The sequence below is a fragment of the Myxocyprinus asiaticus genome, chromosome 11 (genome assembly GCF_019703515.2).
Source record: "Myxocyprinus asiaticus isolate MX2 ecotype Aquarium Trade chromosome 11, UBuf_Myxa_2, whole genome shotgun sequence".
In the NCBI taxonomy this organism is placed as follows: domain Eukaryota; kingdom Metazoa; phylum Chordata; class Actinopteri; order Cypriniformes; family Catostomidae; genus Myxocyprinus; species Myxocyprinus asiaticus.
The window spans coordinates 38,544,500-38,562,542 of NC_059354.1; the positions used below are offsets into that span (position 1 = coordinate 38,544,500).

Sequence of the window (18,043 nt, forward strand, 5' to 3'; positions counted from 1 at the left end):
GAAATGGGGCCTGTCTAGATTTGATCAAATGACTTTTTTCTAATAGTGATTTTGCTGTTACATCAGTAATGTCTTGACTATACTTCGTGATCAGTTGAATGCCACTTTGGTGAATTAAAGTACCAATTTCCTTCTGAAACAGCCAAATCTGTACATTATTCCAAACTTCTGGCCACCAGTGTATGTTGTCATAAACTATACAATGATATATAATGATGACAGTCATATAGAATTATGAATGAGGGTCAAAGGTAATCACTCATGGTGGTTTGGATGTAACATCACATCCTGAGTAGGTAAATGGCTTTTAAAGATCTCTCCACTCTAGTGGGAACCATTAGAGGTTTAAGTTAGGTTGTGAATATACAGAAAGCGTTTTTTAAATATGAGGTTAGAATGTGACATAGCCGCTTTATATCTGCGTCCCTGATCTCCTCTCCCGAGCGTTTAATAATTACACATCTCATCTCCTCCACCTGCAGGAGGTCTTCTCAAACATAGTACTCGATCAATATTAAAATGGCAACTCACTTTGTTCTCAAATTAATGCAGCCTCATGGTTTTAATTAAGCGGTGCAGGGACATTTGAAACTCTAAATGAGTTCCATAATTGCTAGAAAGTTTTTGGAGAGTGATTGGGTTAAATATGAGCATCTCTAAATGACGAGGTACTAGAGGTCTGTGCGGGACTGATTTTCACCTCCTGTTCCCAGCCACCTACCTGCTCCTGCAGATGTTTTCTCTGCTCCTGACCTTTTTATGGTTTTCTTCCCGCCTACTTCCACTCAAATTAAGTCCCGTTTAAAAGAAATCCTGCTTTTTTTTTCCAAGCTGTTTTCAAGCTGCAATTCTTCTCAATAATGTCTTAAAAAAGAAATAGAAAAAATGGCCAGTGACATATTGGCTGCTGTATTGCAGACTGCATTTTTGTTATAAAGGATGATGTGTGTCATTTCTGTGCCATTAACGGCACCTAACAGAATGCTAAAAATAGGTGTTTCCCGAACAATACCCGATTACAGCTCTGCACACTCTGGGCGTTCTCTCAGCTGACTTCATGAGGTGTCCACCTGGGATGCTTTTTAAACCATGTTGAAGGATGCATTCAATCTAAGGGAATGCTGGGCACTTCTTGGCTGCTTTTCCTTCACTATTTGGTCCAACTCGTCCATTTAAAATAAATAAATAAATTAAATTTTAAAATTCTAAATTGTAGTTTTATTTCTTAACAAATTCATATGCAGGGACAAGTTATATTTGTTTACAAAACGAAATTTTGAAGTATTTAAGCAGTAGCCTTTAGAGGTTAAGGAATATTCGGGGTTCAATTCAAGTTAAACTAATTCGACAACATTTGTGGCAAAATGTTGATTACTACAAAAATCAATTTTGATGTGTTCCGCTTTTTCTTAAAATATAGTAAACCCAGAATATCCCTTTAAGATCATGAGAAACATAAACTCAGTCATGTGTGTCCAAACTTTTGATGGTATTTTAAATTTCAGAAATGCAATCTGATCCTCAAAAAATGGAGATCTTTTCTCAATAAATCAGCCACATTGATCATTTAAAAAAAAAAAAAAAAAAAAAGTTTGTTTCTCAGTTTTTTTTTTTTAGTTTACAGTTGGTCTTGGATTCACAATACGTCTTGGGTCTGTTTACACAAGTATTTTACGTTGTTTTGAGATGAGCCTACACATTTACACGTTTTATACTGAATGTAAAGAGAGCCTCACGTTTATGTTTGTGTATGCATTCAGAGCCCAGGTGTATTGGCAGCAATGGACACCACCATTCACAAGTCCATAGGAGAGCGCTTTAAAATCTCAGGATTCCCAACAGTGAAGTACTTTGAAAAGGGAGAAGAGAAGTACACACTTCCACAGCTCCGCAGCAAAGACAAGATCATCGAGTGGCTGCAGAAGTGAGTTAGCTCTCTATCAGTCTTCTCCACCCTGTTGTTTGTTTGTCACGGACCAACCATCGGTGTGTCTGGATTTATTGAACCCTTGGGTTTCTTTTTTAAATGTATTTATATTTCTCAATTTGTACAGTCAAAATTGGTTTGTGCGTCACATTTCTGTATTCCTTCATTCTGATTGGACTGGAGTGTGCGTCTTAAGTGAATGTACATTATATTAAACATTACTGAAAAAAATACTATGCAAATCTTCAGTGTTAAAACTTAAGAGGAAAAATATTCTGAGTGCACCTTTACATTTACAGAAGATTGGTATCTTTTATTATATTGCTGTGATTTGATCAAAGCAATAAGCCATTTGAGGCTGTGCGTTATAGTGATTTTACCTCAGGTAAGGGGTGTTTTTAGGCACAAGGCAAAGCGGACACAGACTTATTGCTTTAATTTCCATTTGGGCTATGGTCTTTCATTGTGCACATGTGCTTCATAACGTTGACCCATGTTTTGTGAGTTGTCTTTACATCAGTCCCGTTTCCCCCTCTTCGCCCCATCTTTTTCTGTCCTCTTTTTACTGTCTCTTTAAATAAGTGGCAAAAGGACACACAAAAATGCTAAACAAAATGGTATTTGCAATGCGGATATACAGAGGGATTAATGCACGAAATAACACTTCAACTATTTTTATTGAAATGGATGCAAACAGACAAGACACAAACTGATTTTTGACGAAATATTTGATCTGTGCATTAGTTCTTGCTGTGTTAATCAAACAACAATATTCACAGTAGTTTTGAGAAATCCTTGAAGGCTACATTATTGTAAGGGGGTTCAATGGAAAGGAGGCGAGAACCGGCTTGACAACTTGATTAATAATTTAATAAACAACTTAAACAAAAACACACAAACACACAGTACAGCTGCCTGCAATTCTCTCTCTCCCGAACTGTCGTCCCCGGCCGCCTTTATCCCTCGCGTGCCCCGTCAGGCTGATTGGCTCGCTCTACAGTTATGTTTTAATTTGTTAATATTTATATTAATATTTCCCTTTTAAACAAAGGATTGTGTTTATTTTCATATTCTGTGCTGTGGTATTCGATAACTGTGCTGCCATTCATTTTAAAGAAAGATTGCACATGCACACTTGCTGAACATTTCACAAAAACAAGTTTGTTGAGGCAGTCCAAGTATTTGGACATTTTCTGGCCAGCTCATTTAGTGTAACATGTCCATATTTAATATGATGACCTACACATACAGTATGTTACTGTTCAAGGACATTTGTGTGATTTTGAGGAAAACTAACTTCATAGGTCCATTAAAATTAATTGCAGAAAAGTGAAGTTAGCTCTGAGAAAAATCTAAACTCCATTTGTTTGCAGATGCCACTTGGTTGGATATTTTAATTATGCAATGAAATTCAGAAATATTTAAATATGAACTGAAATTTTAGGGACCTCAGCATCACATGTTTAATCACTGTGAGTGTCTCTCTCTCTCTCTCTCTCTCTCTCTCTCTCTCTCTCTCTCTCTCACCTTCAGTCCCCAGGCCCCACCTCCTCCAGAGAAGTCGTGGGAGGAGATGCCGTCCAGCGTGAGCCACTTGGGAGCTGAAGATTTCAGGGAATCTCTGAAAAAGAAGAAACACGCCTTGGTCATGTTCTATGCTCCATGTAAGACATTTGTTATTAGACAATACTGCAGCTGTACTGTCTGTCTCAACACATGGATCCAGTCTTTTCTCAGCCTTTATAGGAAACTACAGGAAAATGAATCAAAATTGTGTTGCTTCCTAGAGCATCATTATGTATGACTGTCTGTGGGAATCCAAGTGGTGTAGAGCTGCCCTGGATGCTCATTCAGCTGTCATTTGATCACACTCTTCTCCCTGTCTAATCCTTACTGTTCTGTTCCTTTGAGGGAATTTGTGTGATCACACTAACAAGTGAAGACTGCCATTTTCTCACACAATGCTAATTGTTACAAAGTGACATATGTTAGGGTGAATGTCACCAAGCCTTTTAAGAACATGTCTGGATAATATTTCACCTCAAAATCTAAAGAAATACTTAGTATTATATTTTGTATTAGGAAAACGAAGGACCATTATTCATCCCCCCTTCTCATTCCCGTAATGCTTTCTGTTGAAAGGCACCATTTGATTAGCAGGAAAGTGAGCAGCTCTCACCGCTGTAAAAGCAACTTTTATGTTAATTATACGGCAGGGTCTTTGCATGCTGAAGGTTTAAATAGCACCTAGCTATCCTAATAATAGTGGTATTGCTTTAAAGTGAGCTTGATAGCTGAAACAAGATGTTCTTAGCAGAGGGTATCAAGCCGACTTAAGGACTTCAGTTCTCATAAGCCACCAATCCCTTATGTCAGTGTCAAATCTAGACACCTCCAGTGCAATTTTAAACCCATCTCCTCGGTTTGACAGCAGTGTTCCTTGAACTTGATTTCACACAGAGAGAAAACGGCATGGATAGGAGACTCAAAAATATACGGGGGAAAAAGCAAATCTTTTAATCGTATAAGTGTCATTTTTATATAAAATGTGAAAACATTTATAAAATTGGATCTGATCAATGAGAGGTTTTGCTCAGCAAGAACTAAAATTAATTGGAGGAAACATTATTCGGCACCGCAGAGTTAGGCTTGACACACCAGCCGATAAATCCTCTTGAGACAAAATTTGTTCTTTCTTAAAATGAAAAATGAAGAACTTCTTTTACCCACAATTGGAGTTCTTGATTAGAGTATCTGACTGGGCACTGTGACAGATTCACATTGACCTTGCACGAGTCTGGAGGTCTGCCCAGCCTTTCTACTCTCCATATAATGGCAACCTGAGCCAAAAGGAGGGTGCGCAACTTCATGCTCCATTATTTATAATGATCCTTGTGCTTCTTAAATTGGAAGTCTTGTTCCTTACATAAACAGGCCTTTGTTTGCTGCCCTGCTCATTAGGACTGCGCCATTATCTATCATTAACTACTGGAATAACTTTAATTTAAAAACTCTTAATGTGCAAACAAGGTTGCATGACAACCTAAACTAGCGCAATAAAGGAAACAGTTGTGTAGCATTTGGCAGGTTTTTAGTTTTAGGCAGCTGTTTATTCGAAGGAAGCCATTTCTTTTTAAACCTTTATCAGCAAATGTCTTGCATAACTCATAAGAATGAATTGTATCTGTAACACACCAATGGAAAGGAGGAGGTGAGAACCGGCTTGACAATATAAATAATATTTAATGAGAAACTGAACCAAAAAGACAAACACACACAGGTGTCGGACAGCTGTCCGTAACACTCTCTCTGTCGCACTGCCGTCTCCAGTCGGCCTTTATCCCTCTCGGGCAAATCAGCCTGATTAGGGGCCGGGTGTGTAGAATCACGATCCTGCCACATTCCTCCCCTGTTCTCTCAGGCCGGGGAGCCCCCTGCAGGTCATCCCCGTCTACCTGGATCAGGGGAGGGGACAAGGGGAGGGTAACAAAAAAATTGTGGCAGCTACACGCCATAACGGCGATCGTGCCAAATTAACAAAAACATTTAAAAAGAGAGGGAAAAGGCCAACATGGAGCGGCAGCGGGAGAGAGAGAGAAAAAAAAATTCACTTGCCAGTTCTCCGATACGCGTAGCCTGGTCCTCGGCCACTCCTCTACCCTCTGGTGGACAACAGCCGCACCTCCCCGGGCGGATCGGAGGCAGTCCTTCGGCCCCTGGCGGACTGAACGCCCCGCCGCGTTTTCGGTGGACAAAAGGGGTCTCCCCCGCCCCTGGCAGCGGTTCTCCCGCTCCAGGCGGTCGGCCAGGAGCCCCTCCCCGCTTGCGGTGTGCGGTCTCAGACCCCGCCGCATTTCAGCAGCTGTTAGGGGTCTCCTCCGCCCCTGGCAGTGGCCCTGACCGCTCCAGGCGGTCGGTTAGGAGCCCCTCCTCCCCTCGCAGTCGGCGGCCATTCCTCCGCTTTCAGGCGGCCGGGCTTCTCCGTCCCCTGGCAGATGGCCGCGGCTGCTCTGTTGGGATGGATGGTAGTGGTGAGGGCTCTACTACGGCACATCCCTCCTCCTTCCCAGGTTTCGGCACCAGTGTAACACACCAATGGAAAGGAGGCGGCGAGAACCGGCTTGACAATATAAATAATATTTAATGAGAAACTGAACCAAAAAGACAAACACACACAGGTGTCGGACAGCTGTCCGTAACACTCTCTCTGTCGCACTGCCATCTCCAGTCGGCCTTTATCCCCCTCGGGCTAATCAGCCTGATTAGGGGCCGGGTGTGTAGAATGACGACCTGGCTCCGCCCTGCCACAGTATCAAAACCACCTTGCAAGTACATGTTGCAATGTTTGATGTTTGATGGTCATACATTGCCTCAGAAAAGCCCAGTTGGGCTGTCTATAAGAAGAATAAAGCAACATTTGACTCACTGTTTAGATGAATTTTGTCATTTCTAATGCCTTTTAAACGTGTTATAGACAGGCAGTGATGGATTATGCGTGTTTGTTTGTCAAAAGTTATCGTTGTGTTAGAAATATCTTTGTATTTTATAGAATTCAGTCATTGTTTCCTGCTCTTTGGCTTTAGTATTCACCTCTATATTTATCCATTTGTGCATGCTGTGATATATCAATTCTTGCCTTTTGTTGTGGGTATTATGAGGTGAGACAGCTTGATGAATAATCAAATATTACTGTTTTCTCCAGGGTGCCCTCATTGCAAGAACGCTGTCCCTCATTTCACGACAGCAGCCGAGCTTTTCAAAGAGGACCGCAAGGTAAAGCTAAAACCAATTATGGAGATTTCCAGCCTCTCTAGATAACAAACACTCTCAAATTGTGACTTCCTGGTTCTGTCAAGCACAATGAAGCTATCGCTCATATAGACAGTTTTCAGACATACCAGAATGTAAAGCAATATTTTGGGTTCAATATAAGTTAAGCTTAATCGACATCATTTGTAGGAAAATGTTGTTTACTACAAAAAATATTTTAAACTCATCCCACTTTTTCTTTAAAAAATACAAAAAATGCAAAAATCTTAAAATAGAAGTGAATGGGGCCAGTCTGTAAATGATAAAATACTCATTCACTGTTTCAAAATTACAGCAACAAGACCAAGATGTGAACAATATTTGTATCAACATTATGCCACAAATGCTGTCAGTAGAGCTTAACTTGTGTGTTATTCTTGTAATCACTTTTTTCCCCCTCCAGAACATTTGCAAGATATTTACTGTCACAGTCTCTGTGCTCTCTGTTGATGTTGGCTTTGGTTGTCTGATTCAAACCTTTACCTCTCTCCAAATCTGTCTTTTTCTCTGGGGATTTCTATATAGCTTTCTATATAATTGTCTTGCGTTGTCTTGGTCTACATTGCAGTTTTTTTTTTCTTTCCAAGTAGAGCTGCCTCTGATTGACATGTAAAGCAGTGGTTCTCAAACTTTTTTTAATGACCACCCCCCTCCCCCACCATCACACACACTTCATTCCAAACTTCCAAATCCAGTTCATTTTTCAACACAACTTTGTTTCCAGGTGGACTGATTTAAACTGTGTGTGCCCTTACTCCCAGAAGTTGCAGATAGATTAGCGTTCATCGAGAAAGTCAGCTAATGGACTGAAGACAGTCGGTGGACACACCGTCTGAGACTGAGTCTATATATAGTAGTATAGTAGCAAATTATGTTGCCTTGGCAACATGTTTTGTCAGTTTAACTTTTAAATTCACACGTTGCTTTCACTTTAACGGGTGCCGATGCTCCCACTTTTTCTCACCGTACTTTTGACACTTCTCACTTCCAGAGTAACAACACGTTCATCCTTCACTCCCTCTCAAATATCTCCTTACTGAAATTTTAACCTTTCTCTGAAACTTCCACTTTTCCAAAAAACCCTCTGAAAATAGCTGTCTCTTTTGAATCCTCAGAGGCCCATTAAAAACACTTGACTTGCACTCGTCTTCATTAACTGCAGGCATTTATCACTAGCCGCAAGACAGAGATGTCGAATTGTTGTTTGCGAATGTCTAAAATTCATCAGACACAACGTCAGCCTGCTTTACTCTCCCAATAGCTCTTTGGCTTTAAATGCATGCATAATCGCTATTCAGATGAACAGCATTTGGAATATCACCTTGCCAAGATCAGAATGGAGCCAGAGACTTTTTTTTTTTTTTGCTGGATTTTGAGCTAACGCCCTTAAAGATATTATTAAAAACAGCTATTGTTTGTCTGAAGAATGAAAGCTCTGTTCAAAAAGCTCCATCTGCTGGTTTTTCCAAACATTCAGCCACTTCAAAACATTAATTTTTAATCCATATTCATATTTATTTTTCCCATATGTATAATATCTTAAGTGGCTAGAAAATGATTGAGTTCAGACATCTGTAGGCACCACTGGGCTTTGTGTAGGACGTTATATACATTTCCCAAATTATGAAACACTCTCTTCTGATCGATTGGAATTCCAAATAATCTGATTTTAATTGCATTTCAGACTACACACAAATATGATTTGGATCAAGTTTGTAAGAATCAGGTCTTGCTGTTTAGACTGCAAACAATTTGAAAACTTTAATTTAATTTGGAAGTGATTCTGACTCTGACACTCAAACAAGGAATACAGTACATCATGTTTTGTTTTGGTCTTAAAAAAAGGTTTGTGGTCCTGGTTTCACTTAACATGCAATATTCTCCCTCTGGTTCCACTGTTGATCCACTGTTCTCATTAGTGCTCATTTCCGTTCTGTTCAGTGGATTAGTAAACATGGTAAATGACCTTCTACCAGTGCAGGGCTTAGAACATAATTTTTTTCATTCTTAATGTAAAGCCTCTTTGCACTCCATTGCCTCTGCCCAATAATTAACAGTTTTGTTGTGAAGTCTTCCAAATGCATATTTATGAGTGGTCCAATTAAATCATTGAGTCTTAAGATAAGGCCAAAACATGCCCTACATAAATAAGTCAATAAAGAAATTCATAATAATAAAAATACTAAAGTTAAATCTAAAGAAAATGTGTATTATCAGGGCATTCATTACATATATTTTTAAATAATTTCATTTTTTATTTTAAATACATGCTCTATACTTGGAAGCACATGTAACTTAACCTGTCCTCAAAAGGTCACAATGTTAAACTGCCAAACATAGTGTTTAAAAATGCAACAAATTCATAAATTATAAATATCAAATGAAAGGTAGGGATCTGTAAGATATCAAACAATACATAAAGTGAACTTTAAATTATATTGTCCATAAAAAAACTGCCTATTAAAGTTTTGTCCTCACTTTGTGTCAATTCCATCAGATTTCTTTCTTTTGTACTTTTTTATTTTATTTTTATTTTTTATTCAGAGTAAATCAGACAGTGTCATGGTCAGCTAAACTCTGAGTACCCATTTCCCACTTCTTGATCATGGTGGCTGCAACAGTAGGACACATGGTTTGGCTACGCTCAAAGCTTCAACATGTCAACACCGTCATCCCATTGTGATAATTTATGTTGAGAATTGTGGAATAATTTTGGCATTTTAGATTAGGTTATAGAGGCAGCTTTAACTGAGGAAAAAACTAAATGGCTCCAGTGTACAACACATGGATAAGATGGAAAAATATTACATTTTGTCAACAGAATTTTCAGAATAGTGTGAAAACAGAAAAAAAAAAAAAATATATATATATATATATATATATTATCACTTAACTCCCACTGAACACCATTATTAGATAGTTAAAGACTTTACACTCTTGTTGGATGGATCAAATTAAAATGGCATGCTTTTTAGTGTGTCTGACGAAGCTGAAACAAATTACAGTATGATGTAAGTTATGAAGTGAATTTTCAGAAAAAGTGTTTTTATAAAACCTGCTCACTAACATGGTTCTTTAGCTGAGACCCTTGTCTACAAATAAATTATATCCATTTCAAATTAATTTATTATTCAAAAATAAAAACTGCTATTTAAAACCTGTTTTGTCCCTTACCTCAAGAATCGTGAAATAGATGCTCCAATAGTGAAACATGCAATGGCAAATGTTGTGAAGCCAAGTATTGGTTCAGTTGTTCTTATCAGGTTTACCTGTTTTAAGGTGTAGTTCACCCAACAATTGAAATTCTGTCATCATTTAGTCCCTCTCATGCTATTCCAAACTCGTATGACCTTTTTTTTTAATGGAAAAAAGGAGATGTTCGCCACAATGTTAGCCTCAGTCACCATTCACTTTCATTGCTGCTTTTTCATACAATGACAGTGAAGGATGACTGAGGCTAGAATTCTGCCTAGCATCAAAAGGGTGACTAAATTAAGTAGTGGTGAAATATCACTTTAATACCACCAAATACAAAGAAAAAAAAAGTGTTTCCGTCTCTTCTGTAATATTCATGAGCTTGCTGGCTGTTTAATTTAGTTTGTGCACTGACTTGGTCTCTTTCTCTGTAAGGTTGATAATTACTGTCTGAGAAAGATCCAGGGTGCCTTTGTGAATTACTTTTTTGACCTCATCCATCTCATAAACCACCCTCTGTAAGCACAAGATCTGGAGTATCCTCACAGGCCATGCTTCTTGTGTTGCTTACATCCACTTATTGGTGAGGTTATAGAAAGATCAGTCAAGTGCCAACAGGGTATTCCACCAACACATGAGGATCAATACCAGAATTGGCCAGCAATCTTTGAATAAACAATCTCTTTCCTTTCCATTTTCTCCTGTCAGTGTAGTGGAAGACTGAATAATCAAGGGCAGATTCATGTCAACCTCCAGTGAAACCCTGTAATCTCGGAAGATCACGTCTGATTAATTGTAGAGGCCTACATCAGCAACATCAGGGATATTTGAGGGAAAAAAAAACATGTAGAATGGGACTGATTGAATCATGTAAAGTGGGTGATACATCAGACTGATCAGATTGTGAATTGGGCAATTGGAGGTCAAAAGTCGATCTGTCCTTACCAGAATTCAAACTGCTGGAAGTGTTGAGGTGAAATATTCACTGGGTGGCACCAAAAGCGAGTAGTATTTTTAGTCGTAAATAATGAAATGCAGTCAACAGGAATCGTATTTTATTAACCATACGGCCAATCCCCAACCCTAAACCTAACCGTCAGTGAGGTAAATATGTAATTTTAAAGTAAAAATGTAACCTCTGAATCATGCTTACCATTGTTTATGGGAACGGGATTATTTCCTGGTTCCCATGAGACCCGAACCCATGTTGCGATGTGTACACGATTGATTCCTGGTTTCCAAGGGACCAGAACCCATGTCTCAGAGATTGCTCTCGCAAAGTGCTATCAGTAACACCACAGGAAAATGTGAACATGTCTGAATTGATGCATGTTTGATGCAAAAATGTCTGATGGGGGATGCCACTTGTCAGTAATTCGGGAGAATGTGGGAAATTTCAGGGTACATGTACTTTTGGTAGCAGCATGTTCGTTACATAGCAGAAGCCAGGTGGTTGAAGGGATTGAAAAGTAAGATGAGTGAAATAAGCATAAAAGGAAAGTTGTTTCAGAGTGGAGCGAGTTATTAATTTTAGATAAGATTATGAAGACAAACATCTTTTTATGTTAGGAATAGCGTGCACCAATGAATCACAATAAAACTAGGAATGTACATTTAAAGTGAAATAGGGTCAGTTCTGATTTCATATCTCAAGAGTGAGAATACCACATGTTAATTTCACTAGATTTATTCCTGTAACTAGAATGCGACTGAACTGATGTGATAGTATCCCGTCAAACCATTCGCCATGAGGAGGCAGGGCGATGTGTTTTCATCTTTGAATGATATACTGCAATGAACACGGGTAAATGGGGCTTGAATACACTGTTACACCCTGACAGCATCTTTTTGTAGCAGAACTAAAGGCAAAATGAGTGAAACATTTATTGTTCATTTGTTTGTTTCTCTATCTGCCACCCTGCAGTATCCTGTGGTGTTTGCGAATTTTTTTTTTCTCTCTCCTCCCCTGCTTTCAATGGCCTTTCTTGACAGCAATGTATTACTCATTTTCATTACCATAGAGAAAAAAAGCAGGCTAAATTCAGGACTCAGTGATGCAGCGAGCAAAACAGCTCAATCGGTGCCAAAACAGCTGTGCTGTTAGATTTCGCAGTTACGTTTTCACACATTAAATAATTTACTCCAGAAAGGGCAAAGAAAAACTTTGGTGCTTAAAACTGCCAGGTTCAGTGTAACAGGACTGGTCGGTATGGGCATGGCCGGGCCGTGAGTATGCACTCCTGGTGCTTAGTTGCCTAATCAGCATGACGGAGATAAGGGAAGAGCCAGGGACGCCAGGGAGGGAGAGAGAGAGAGTGAGAGAGAGCGAGAGACACACGTTGCCGCTCTGTGTGTGTGTTCGTTGATGTGTTGTCATGTTTTCAGTTCAGCGTTTGTGTTAAAGTCTTGTTGTTTGTTACTCCGGTTCCCGCATTCTCCTTTCCCGAACTGTTACATTGCCGTTGTTACTTTTTGATTCTTTTTGCCATATCAGAAGGTTTATACACAAGACAATGGTCATAAGGAAGATTCAGATACACTGCCATGCAGTCTTATGGATTATTGAGTAATGTATCAAGTCTCTGTAAACCACCCCAAGAGAGATTCACAGTATTGCTCTATTCTTGATTCCTTCATATATACAGCTTTCTCTTGTTAGAGCAAATCTTCCCCAGAGCTTGGCTGTCTCAATGGGAGTTTAGGAGCATAAACAACATAGTTATGAAAGCATCAGAAAGCATAATTTCTCACCACACAAACTAGATCCTACACAATCCCCTGCTCTCAAACTCTTATCTTTTTTTTTAACTTGTTTTTAAAAAAAAGTGTAATTTAATCTGTCCAAAAGTTCCAGATGGACAGGGATGGATGGACACTAACAAAGCAAGTACCTATTACCATGTTTTGGACATTTACCATGGTTCTCTTTGAAGTACCATTTAAATACCATGGTACATGAATATGGGATGTTTTTATCCAAACTGACTTGCAGCACATTCAATTTTATTAGTTTATGTGTTTATGTTTGACATAGCTACTGTAGTGCCATGCTTGCCCATTTTAAGTACGGGAATATGGTAAACAGTTTAATACCATGGCATCATACACATCAAATTACCATTCTGTATTATCACAGTATTTTTTTTAATGGTTGTTTGTCTATGACATAGCTGAGTTTCATGTCAAATGAATCATTCTTTCATTCATTTCAGATCGCATATGTTGCAGTCGACTGCACAAAGGGACAGAACCATGAGTTGTGTAAACAGGAAGGGGTTGAGGGCTATCCAACATTCAACTATTACAACTATGGCAAATTCAGTGAGAAGTACAATGGAGAAAGAGGTGTAAGTGTTATTTCATGAAAATGATCTGTAAAGCAGTCGCCCTATTGGGACACTTATTGAATTCACTTGCATTTATTTTAAAGATAGCACAAGCATACTTTTCAAGCAAAACATTTCACAAAAATGTTTGTTAGGTTTTATTTGAATATGTATTTGGACACTTTCTGGTCATCAAACCTACTGAACAACACCTGAAGTTACTCTGTTTGGACACCTGTGTAAACTTAAGGGGAACTGACTTCATAGATTTATTACAATTTATTTTGCAACCTGTTGGGTAAAATTAATTTCAAAAGTAATTGAGGCAAATTAGTTCTGAGAAAAAGTCTAGCATCATGTTTGCAAATGACACTGGCTTTGATATCTTATGTAATCCAATGACTTTCATGGATTTTTAAAGGGATAGTTCACCCAAAAATGAAAATTGTCTCATAATTTACTCACCCTCATGCCATCTCAGATGCATATGACTTTCTTTCTTCAGCAGAACATAAACATTTTTAGAAGAATATCTCAGCTCTGTAGGCCAATACAATGCAAGTCAATGGTGACCAGAACTTTGAGGGTCCAAAAGGGACATAAAGGCAGCATAAAAGTAATCCATAAAACTCCAGTGGTTAAATCCATGTCTTCAGAAGACATATGATCAAACAGATCAATATTTAAGTTATTTTTTACTGAAAATCTACACTTTCACATTCAGCCAGCTAGTAGTTGGGGCTGGTCAAAGGTGGAGGTTGATAGAGAAAAAAAAAAAAAATGAATTAAATATTGATCTGTTTCTCACCCACACCTGTCATGTGGCTTCAGAAGACATGGATTAAACCACTGGAGTCATATGGATTACCTTTGTCCTTTTTAAGCCTTCTGAGTTCTGGTCAGCATTCACTTGCATTGTATGGAGCTACAGAGCTGAAATATTCTTCTAAAAAAATCTTCATTTGTGTTCTGCAGAAGAAAGAAATTCATACACATCTAGATTGGCATAAGGGTGAGTAAAGGATGAGAGAATTTTCATTTTCGGGTGACCTAAGTGTGCCTTAAGTGTCGAAATACATTTTAGGGCCACTGTAAAAATTGCAATAGGTAAACTGTTTTGCAAGTAATTTCTCATTGCGTACACTATTAACCCCCTGCAGGAAGCTGGTTTCACAGGCTTCATGCGAAATCTCAGGGGCCGAGACCAGGAGAAAGTTGGCAGACGGAAGGAGGAGCTCTAATTGTGGGGGTGTGGTCTTGTACGTGGGAGGAGCCTATCTTTGCACTGTGACTTGGGCAGGAACATCCCAGCACTGATGCCACAGACTTGAAAACCTCAGCTAAAAAGGCTATTTTTTTTATACAGCTGTGCCCTTATGTTTGGAATACCACTGTACAACCATCTGACAACTTATGACTTTGCATATTTTTTGTTTAGTGAAATTGTTCCCAAATACTGTGACTTCAGTTACTGAAATCTACACGTGAAATCTATGCAATACTGGGCCCTCATTCCCTAGGGGCCCGTACATGTGTTGGGTGGCTGGTCTTTGTGGAGAAAGCCAGTTATTGCCAGGATGCACTGTCATCGTTCTCTTTCCAGTGAGGAGGTATCATATATTCAGTCGTATCTGCAAATGTTTTTGTATTTTATTTTGAAGAAAGTTGTTGTTGCTCAACTTTGTGGCCTTAAATATTTGGATAACTGTGTTGTCCAAACCCTGCAGTGCATCTTTGACAATATTATGGGGAAATAGCAGGGTCAAAATACAGCAGAGAAAATATAAGAACATGTATTCAAGCAAGTAGTTTTTCTTTTCCTTGTCTTATGTTTCATAATAGGGTGTGACAGAATAAAATGACAAAACAGGAAAATGCCAAAAAAAACAACATTTTAGATCAAAATAATCATTTCCAAAAACAACGACTGCAATTCTGTGCCCTTCATGTTCTTTTGTAAATGAATGTTCCACGTATGTTGAAAATCATGCACCAAAGTCTTGTTTGGTTTGTATGTGTAGTCTGGTTATATAGTCTATGACTTCTGCTGTATCCTCCCATTCCTGAATTACAACACCATTCTAGATATTTAATACACATTCATCTCTTTTTATGCCTTGTCCTAGACAGATGCAATGCTATAAAGCGATAAAAGTTGTTTAAATCAGAGATTTTGTCCTCAACTGCCGCAACAGGCACCGAATAACAAAACATTTTGTCAGTCGCTCGGCTCAGCCATAGTAAAATCTCATTGGTCCAAAAACGTGCTCCACATAAATGTATATTATACATCACATGCCAATGTTCTGATTGGCTGTGATTTTATATAGCCCGTCGTGACACAATCACAGCCGACCTACACCACCAGTCAAAAGTTTTGAAACACTTGACTGAAATGTTTCTCATGATCTTAAAAATCTTTTGTTCTGAAGGTGTATGCTTAAATGTTTGAAATTAGTTTTGTAGACAAAAATATAATTGTGCCACCATATTAATTTATTTCATTATAAAACAAAAATTTAATAAAAAAATAAATAAAATAAAAGTGTTTTGAAATTGATGACTTGGACCAAATAATAAAGAAAAGCAGCCAATAAGTGCCCAACATAGATGGGAACTCCTTCAGTACTGTTTAAAAAGCATCCCAGGGTGATACCTCAAGAAGTTGGTTGAGAAAATGTCAAGAGTACATGTCTGCAAATTCTAGGCAAAGGGCGACTACTTTGAAGATGCTAAAATATAACACAGTTTTGATTTATTTTGGATTTTGTTTAGTCACAACATAATTCCCATAGTTCCATTTATGTTATTCCATAGTTTTGATGAATTTACTATTATTCTAAAATGTGAAGAAAAAAATTATAATAAAGAATGAGTAAGTGTTTCAAAACCTTTGACTGGTAGTGTAGCAGTTTAGCATATAGAGCAAACGGACAAATTGTTTGCCACTGGAAACTTGTCGCATCGCGCACGGTTAAGACCATGTTAAAAGCACGGGAATAGGAACTGTATGTGATGATGGGAACCGTACAGCATAACACATCAGACTTAGTATCTCCATTTATGCAGGATGGAGATGGCTTATTCAAAGTGATAGACCACTCAAAAATGTAAAATGCTGTTATCATTTACTTTATACAAAACGAGATGTTAGGCAGAATGTTAGCTTCAGTCACCATTCACTATTATTGTATGGAAAAAAAAATATGCAATAAAAGTGAACGGTGACTATGGCTGTCAGTCCCTAAAGTTTGCTCAACATCTCCTTTTGTGTGCCACAGTAGGAAGAAATGTATATGTGCTTGGAACATGATGGTGAGTACAACAGAATTAAGATTTTGGGGGAACTATTCCTTTAAGGTATATTTGAATGATGCTCATTTAACAGTTTTGCTGGATGCCTCCCAGCCAGGTGTTGGCATTATTCCTGATACCAAAACCCTTACCAATATCTCTGTGGCAACTGAAGTACTGTGTAGAAAAACCCCTGCTCTAGGCACTATACATATTTAATGGTCTTGTAGCTGAACTTTTGTTGTATAATTCAGAGGATTCGTCCATTTCATTATAAATAAGGTTCTCAGGGATGCTGAAACACAATTGAAGAGAACTCATGCACATTGTAATTTGCAATTCTGATGGGTGTTCACTATTCACATCGCAGAATTATGAATTGTTTACATATGTTTTCGGGAGATGGAACACAAAAATCATTGAACAGGAATTCTGTTTACATTGCCTTGCCAAATTTGTGGCAAGAAGTACTGAATAAAACATGATGAGCCAAGGAACTCTTGAGGCGTAGATGTCTAGTATATGCAAGATGATGGTTTCAAGTTTTAATGGATCTTTTAGTCACTAATGAAAATTCTGATATCATTTACTCACCCTCATGTTGTTTTGAACCCATATGACTTTTTCTTCTGTGGAACGCAAAGTAGAATGTTAGGGACTGATAGTCTCAGTCATCATTCACTTTCCATTCACTTTATGGAAAAAGATGCAATAATGGTGACTGAGGCTGTCACTCACTGACTGCGTAACATTGTCTTTTGTGTTCTGCAGAAGTCAGACATGAGGGTGGGTAAATGATGACCGAATTATTGTTTTTTGGGTGAACTATCCCTTTAAGGGATCACATTTCATATCACATAGCCAAATGTAAAATGTTCCCATTAAGGGGAAGGGTACATCTAATCCATGATAAACAATGGTCAAAACAACATATTAAATTAATACTTGCACAGATATTTCTCACTACCTGCCACTGCTGTAGAGACATGGTTCATTTGTGCATTGGCATTTCCATGAATAGTTGAGTGGTCAGGGGCCTTCATGTGGTTTCATTGACTTATTCTATTATAGGAAATTCTGCTTTGTTTAATCCCATAGGTCTGTGAAATGTGGGCAGTAGCGGTTCTAGCTTGTATGGCTCCCTGGGCGAAACCCATTTCAACACGCCCCCAAAGTTGTTGGCACCCACACAGACACCACAATCATGAGAGCCCCCCCCCCACAAGATGCTGCGCTGGGCAACTGCCCATGTCGCCCATGCCTAAATCCGCCACTGAATGTGGGAGCTACAACAATGATGCCAAGAAGTCACTATCACCTTTGATGATTTATTTATTTTTTTTTATTTTTTTTTTGGGCCCAGCCATATGTAAGGTTTTGATGCATTGATGAGCACAATGCAAAATAAAGGCATACATTTCCAAGAACCATTGTCAAAATTATTCAGCACACACAACTAACATTATGCAAATATTGCATCCTATTGCAAGTA

At 38.5% G+C, this 18,043-nt stretch overlaps 1 protein-coding gene across 1 annotated transcript in view; it reads left to right on the forward strand.

Annotated features, from left to right (window-relative positions):
- pdia5 (protein disulfide isomerase family A, member 5) overlaps positions 1-17,972 on the forward strand; it is a 58,235-nt gene extending 40,263 nt beyond the window's left edge. Inside the window, exons 13-17 of the mRNA XM_051711096.1 lie at positions 1,761-1,924; positions 3,461-3,591; positions 6,630-6,700; positions 13,144-13,278; positions 14,418-17,972. Coding sequence (XP_051567056.1) covers positions 1,761-1,924; positions 3,461-3,591; positions 6,630-6,700; positions 13,144-13,278; positions 14,418-14,498 — 582 coding nt within the window. The 3' untranslated portion in view covers positions 14,499-17,972. The remainder of the gene's footprint in view (positions 1-1,760; positions 1,925-3,460; positions 3,592-6,629; positions 6,701-13,143; positions 13,279-14,417) is intronic.
- The last annotated feature ends 71 nt before the right edge of the window (positions 17,973-18,043 follow it).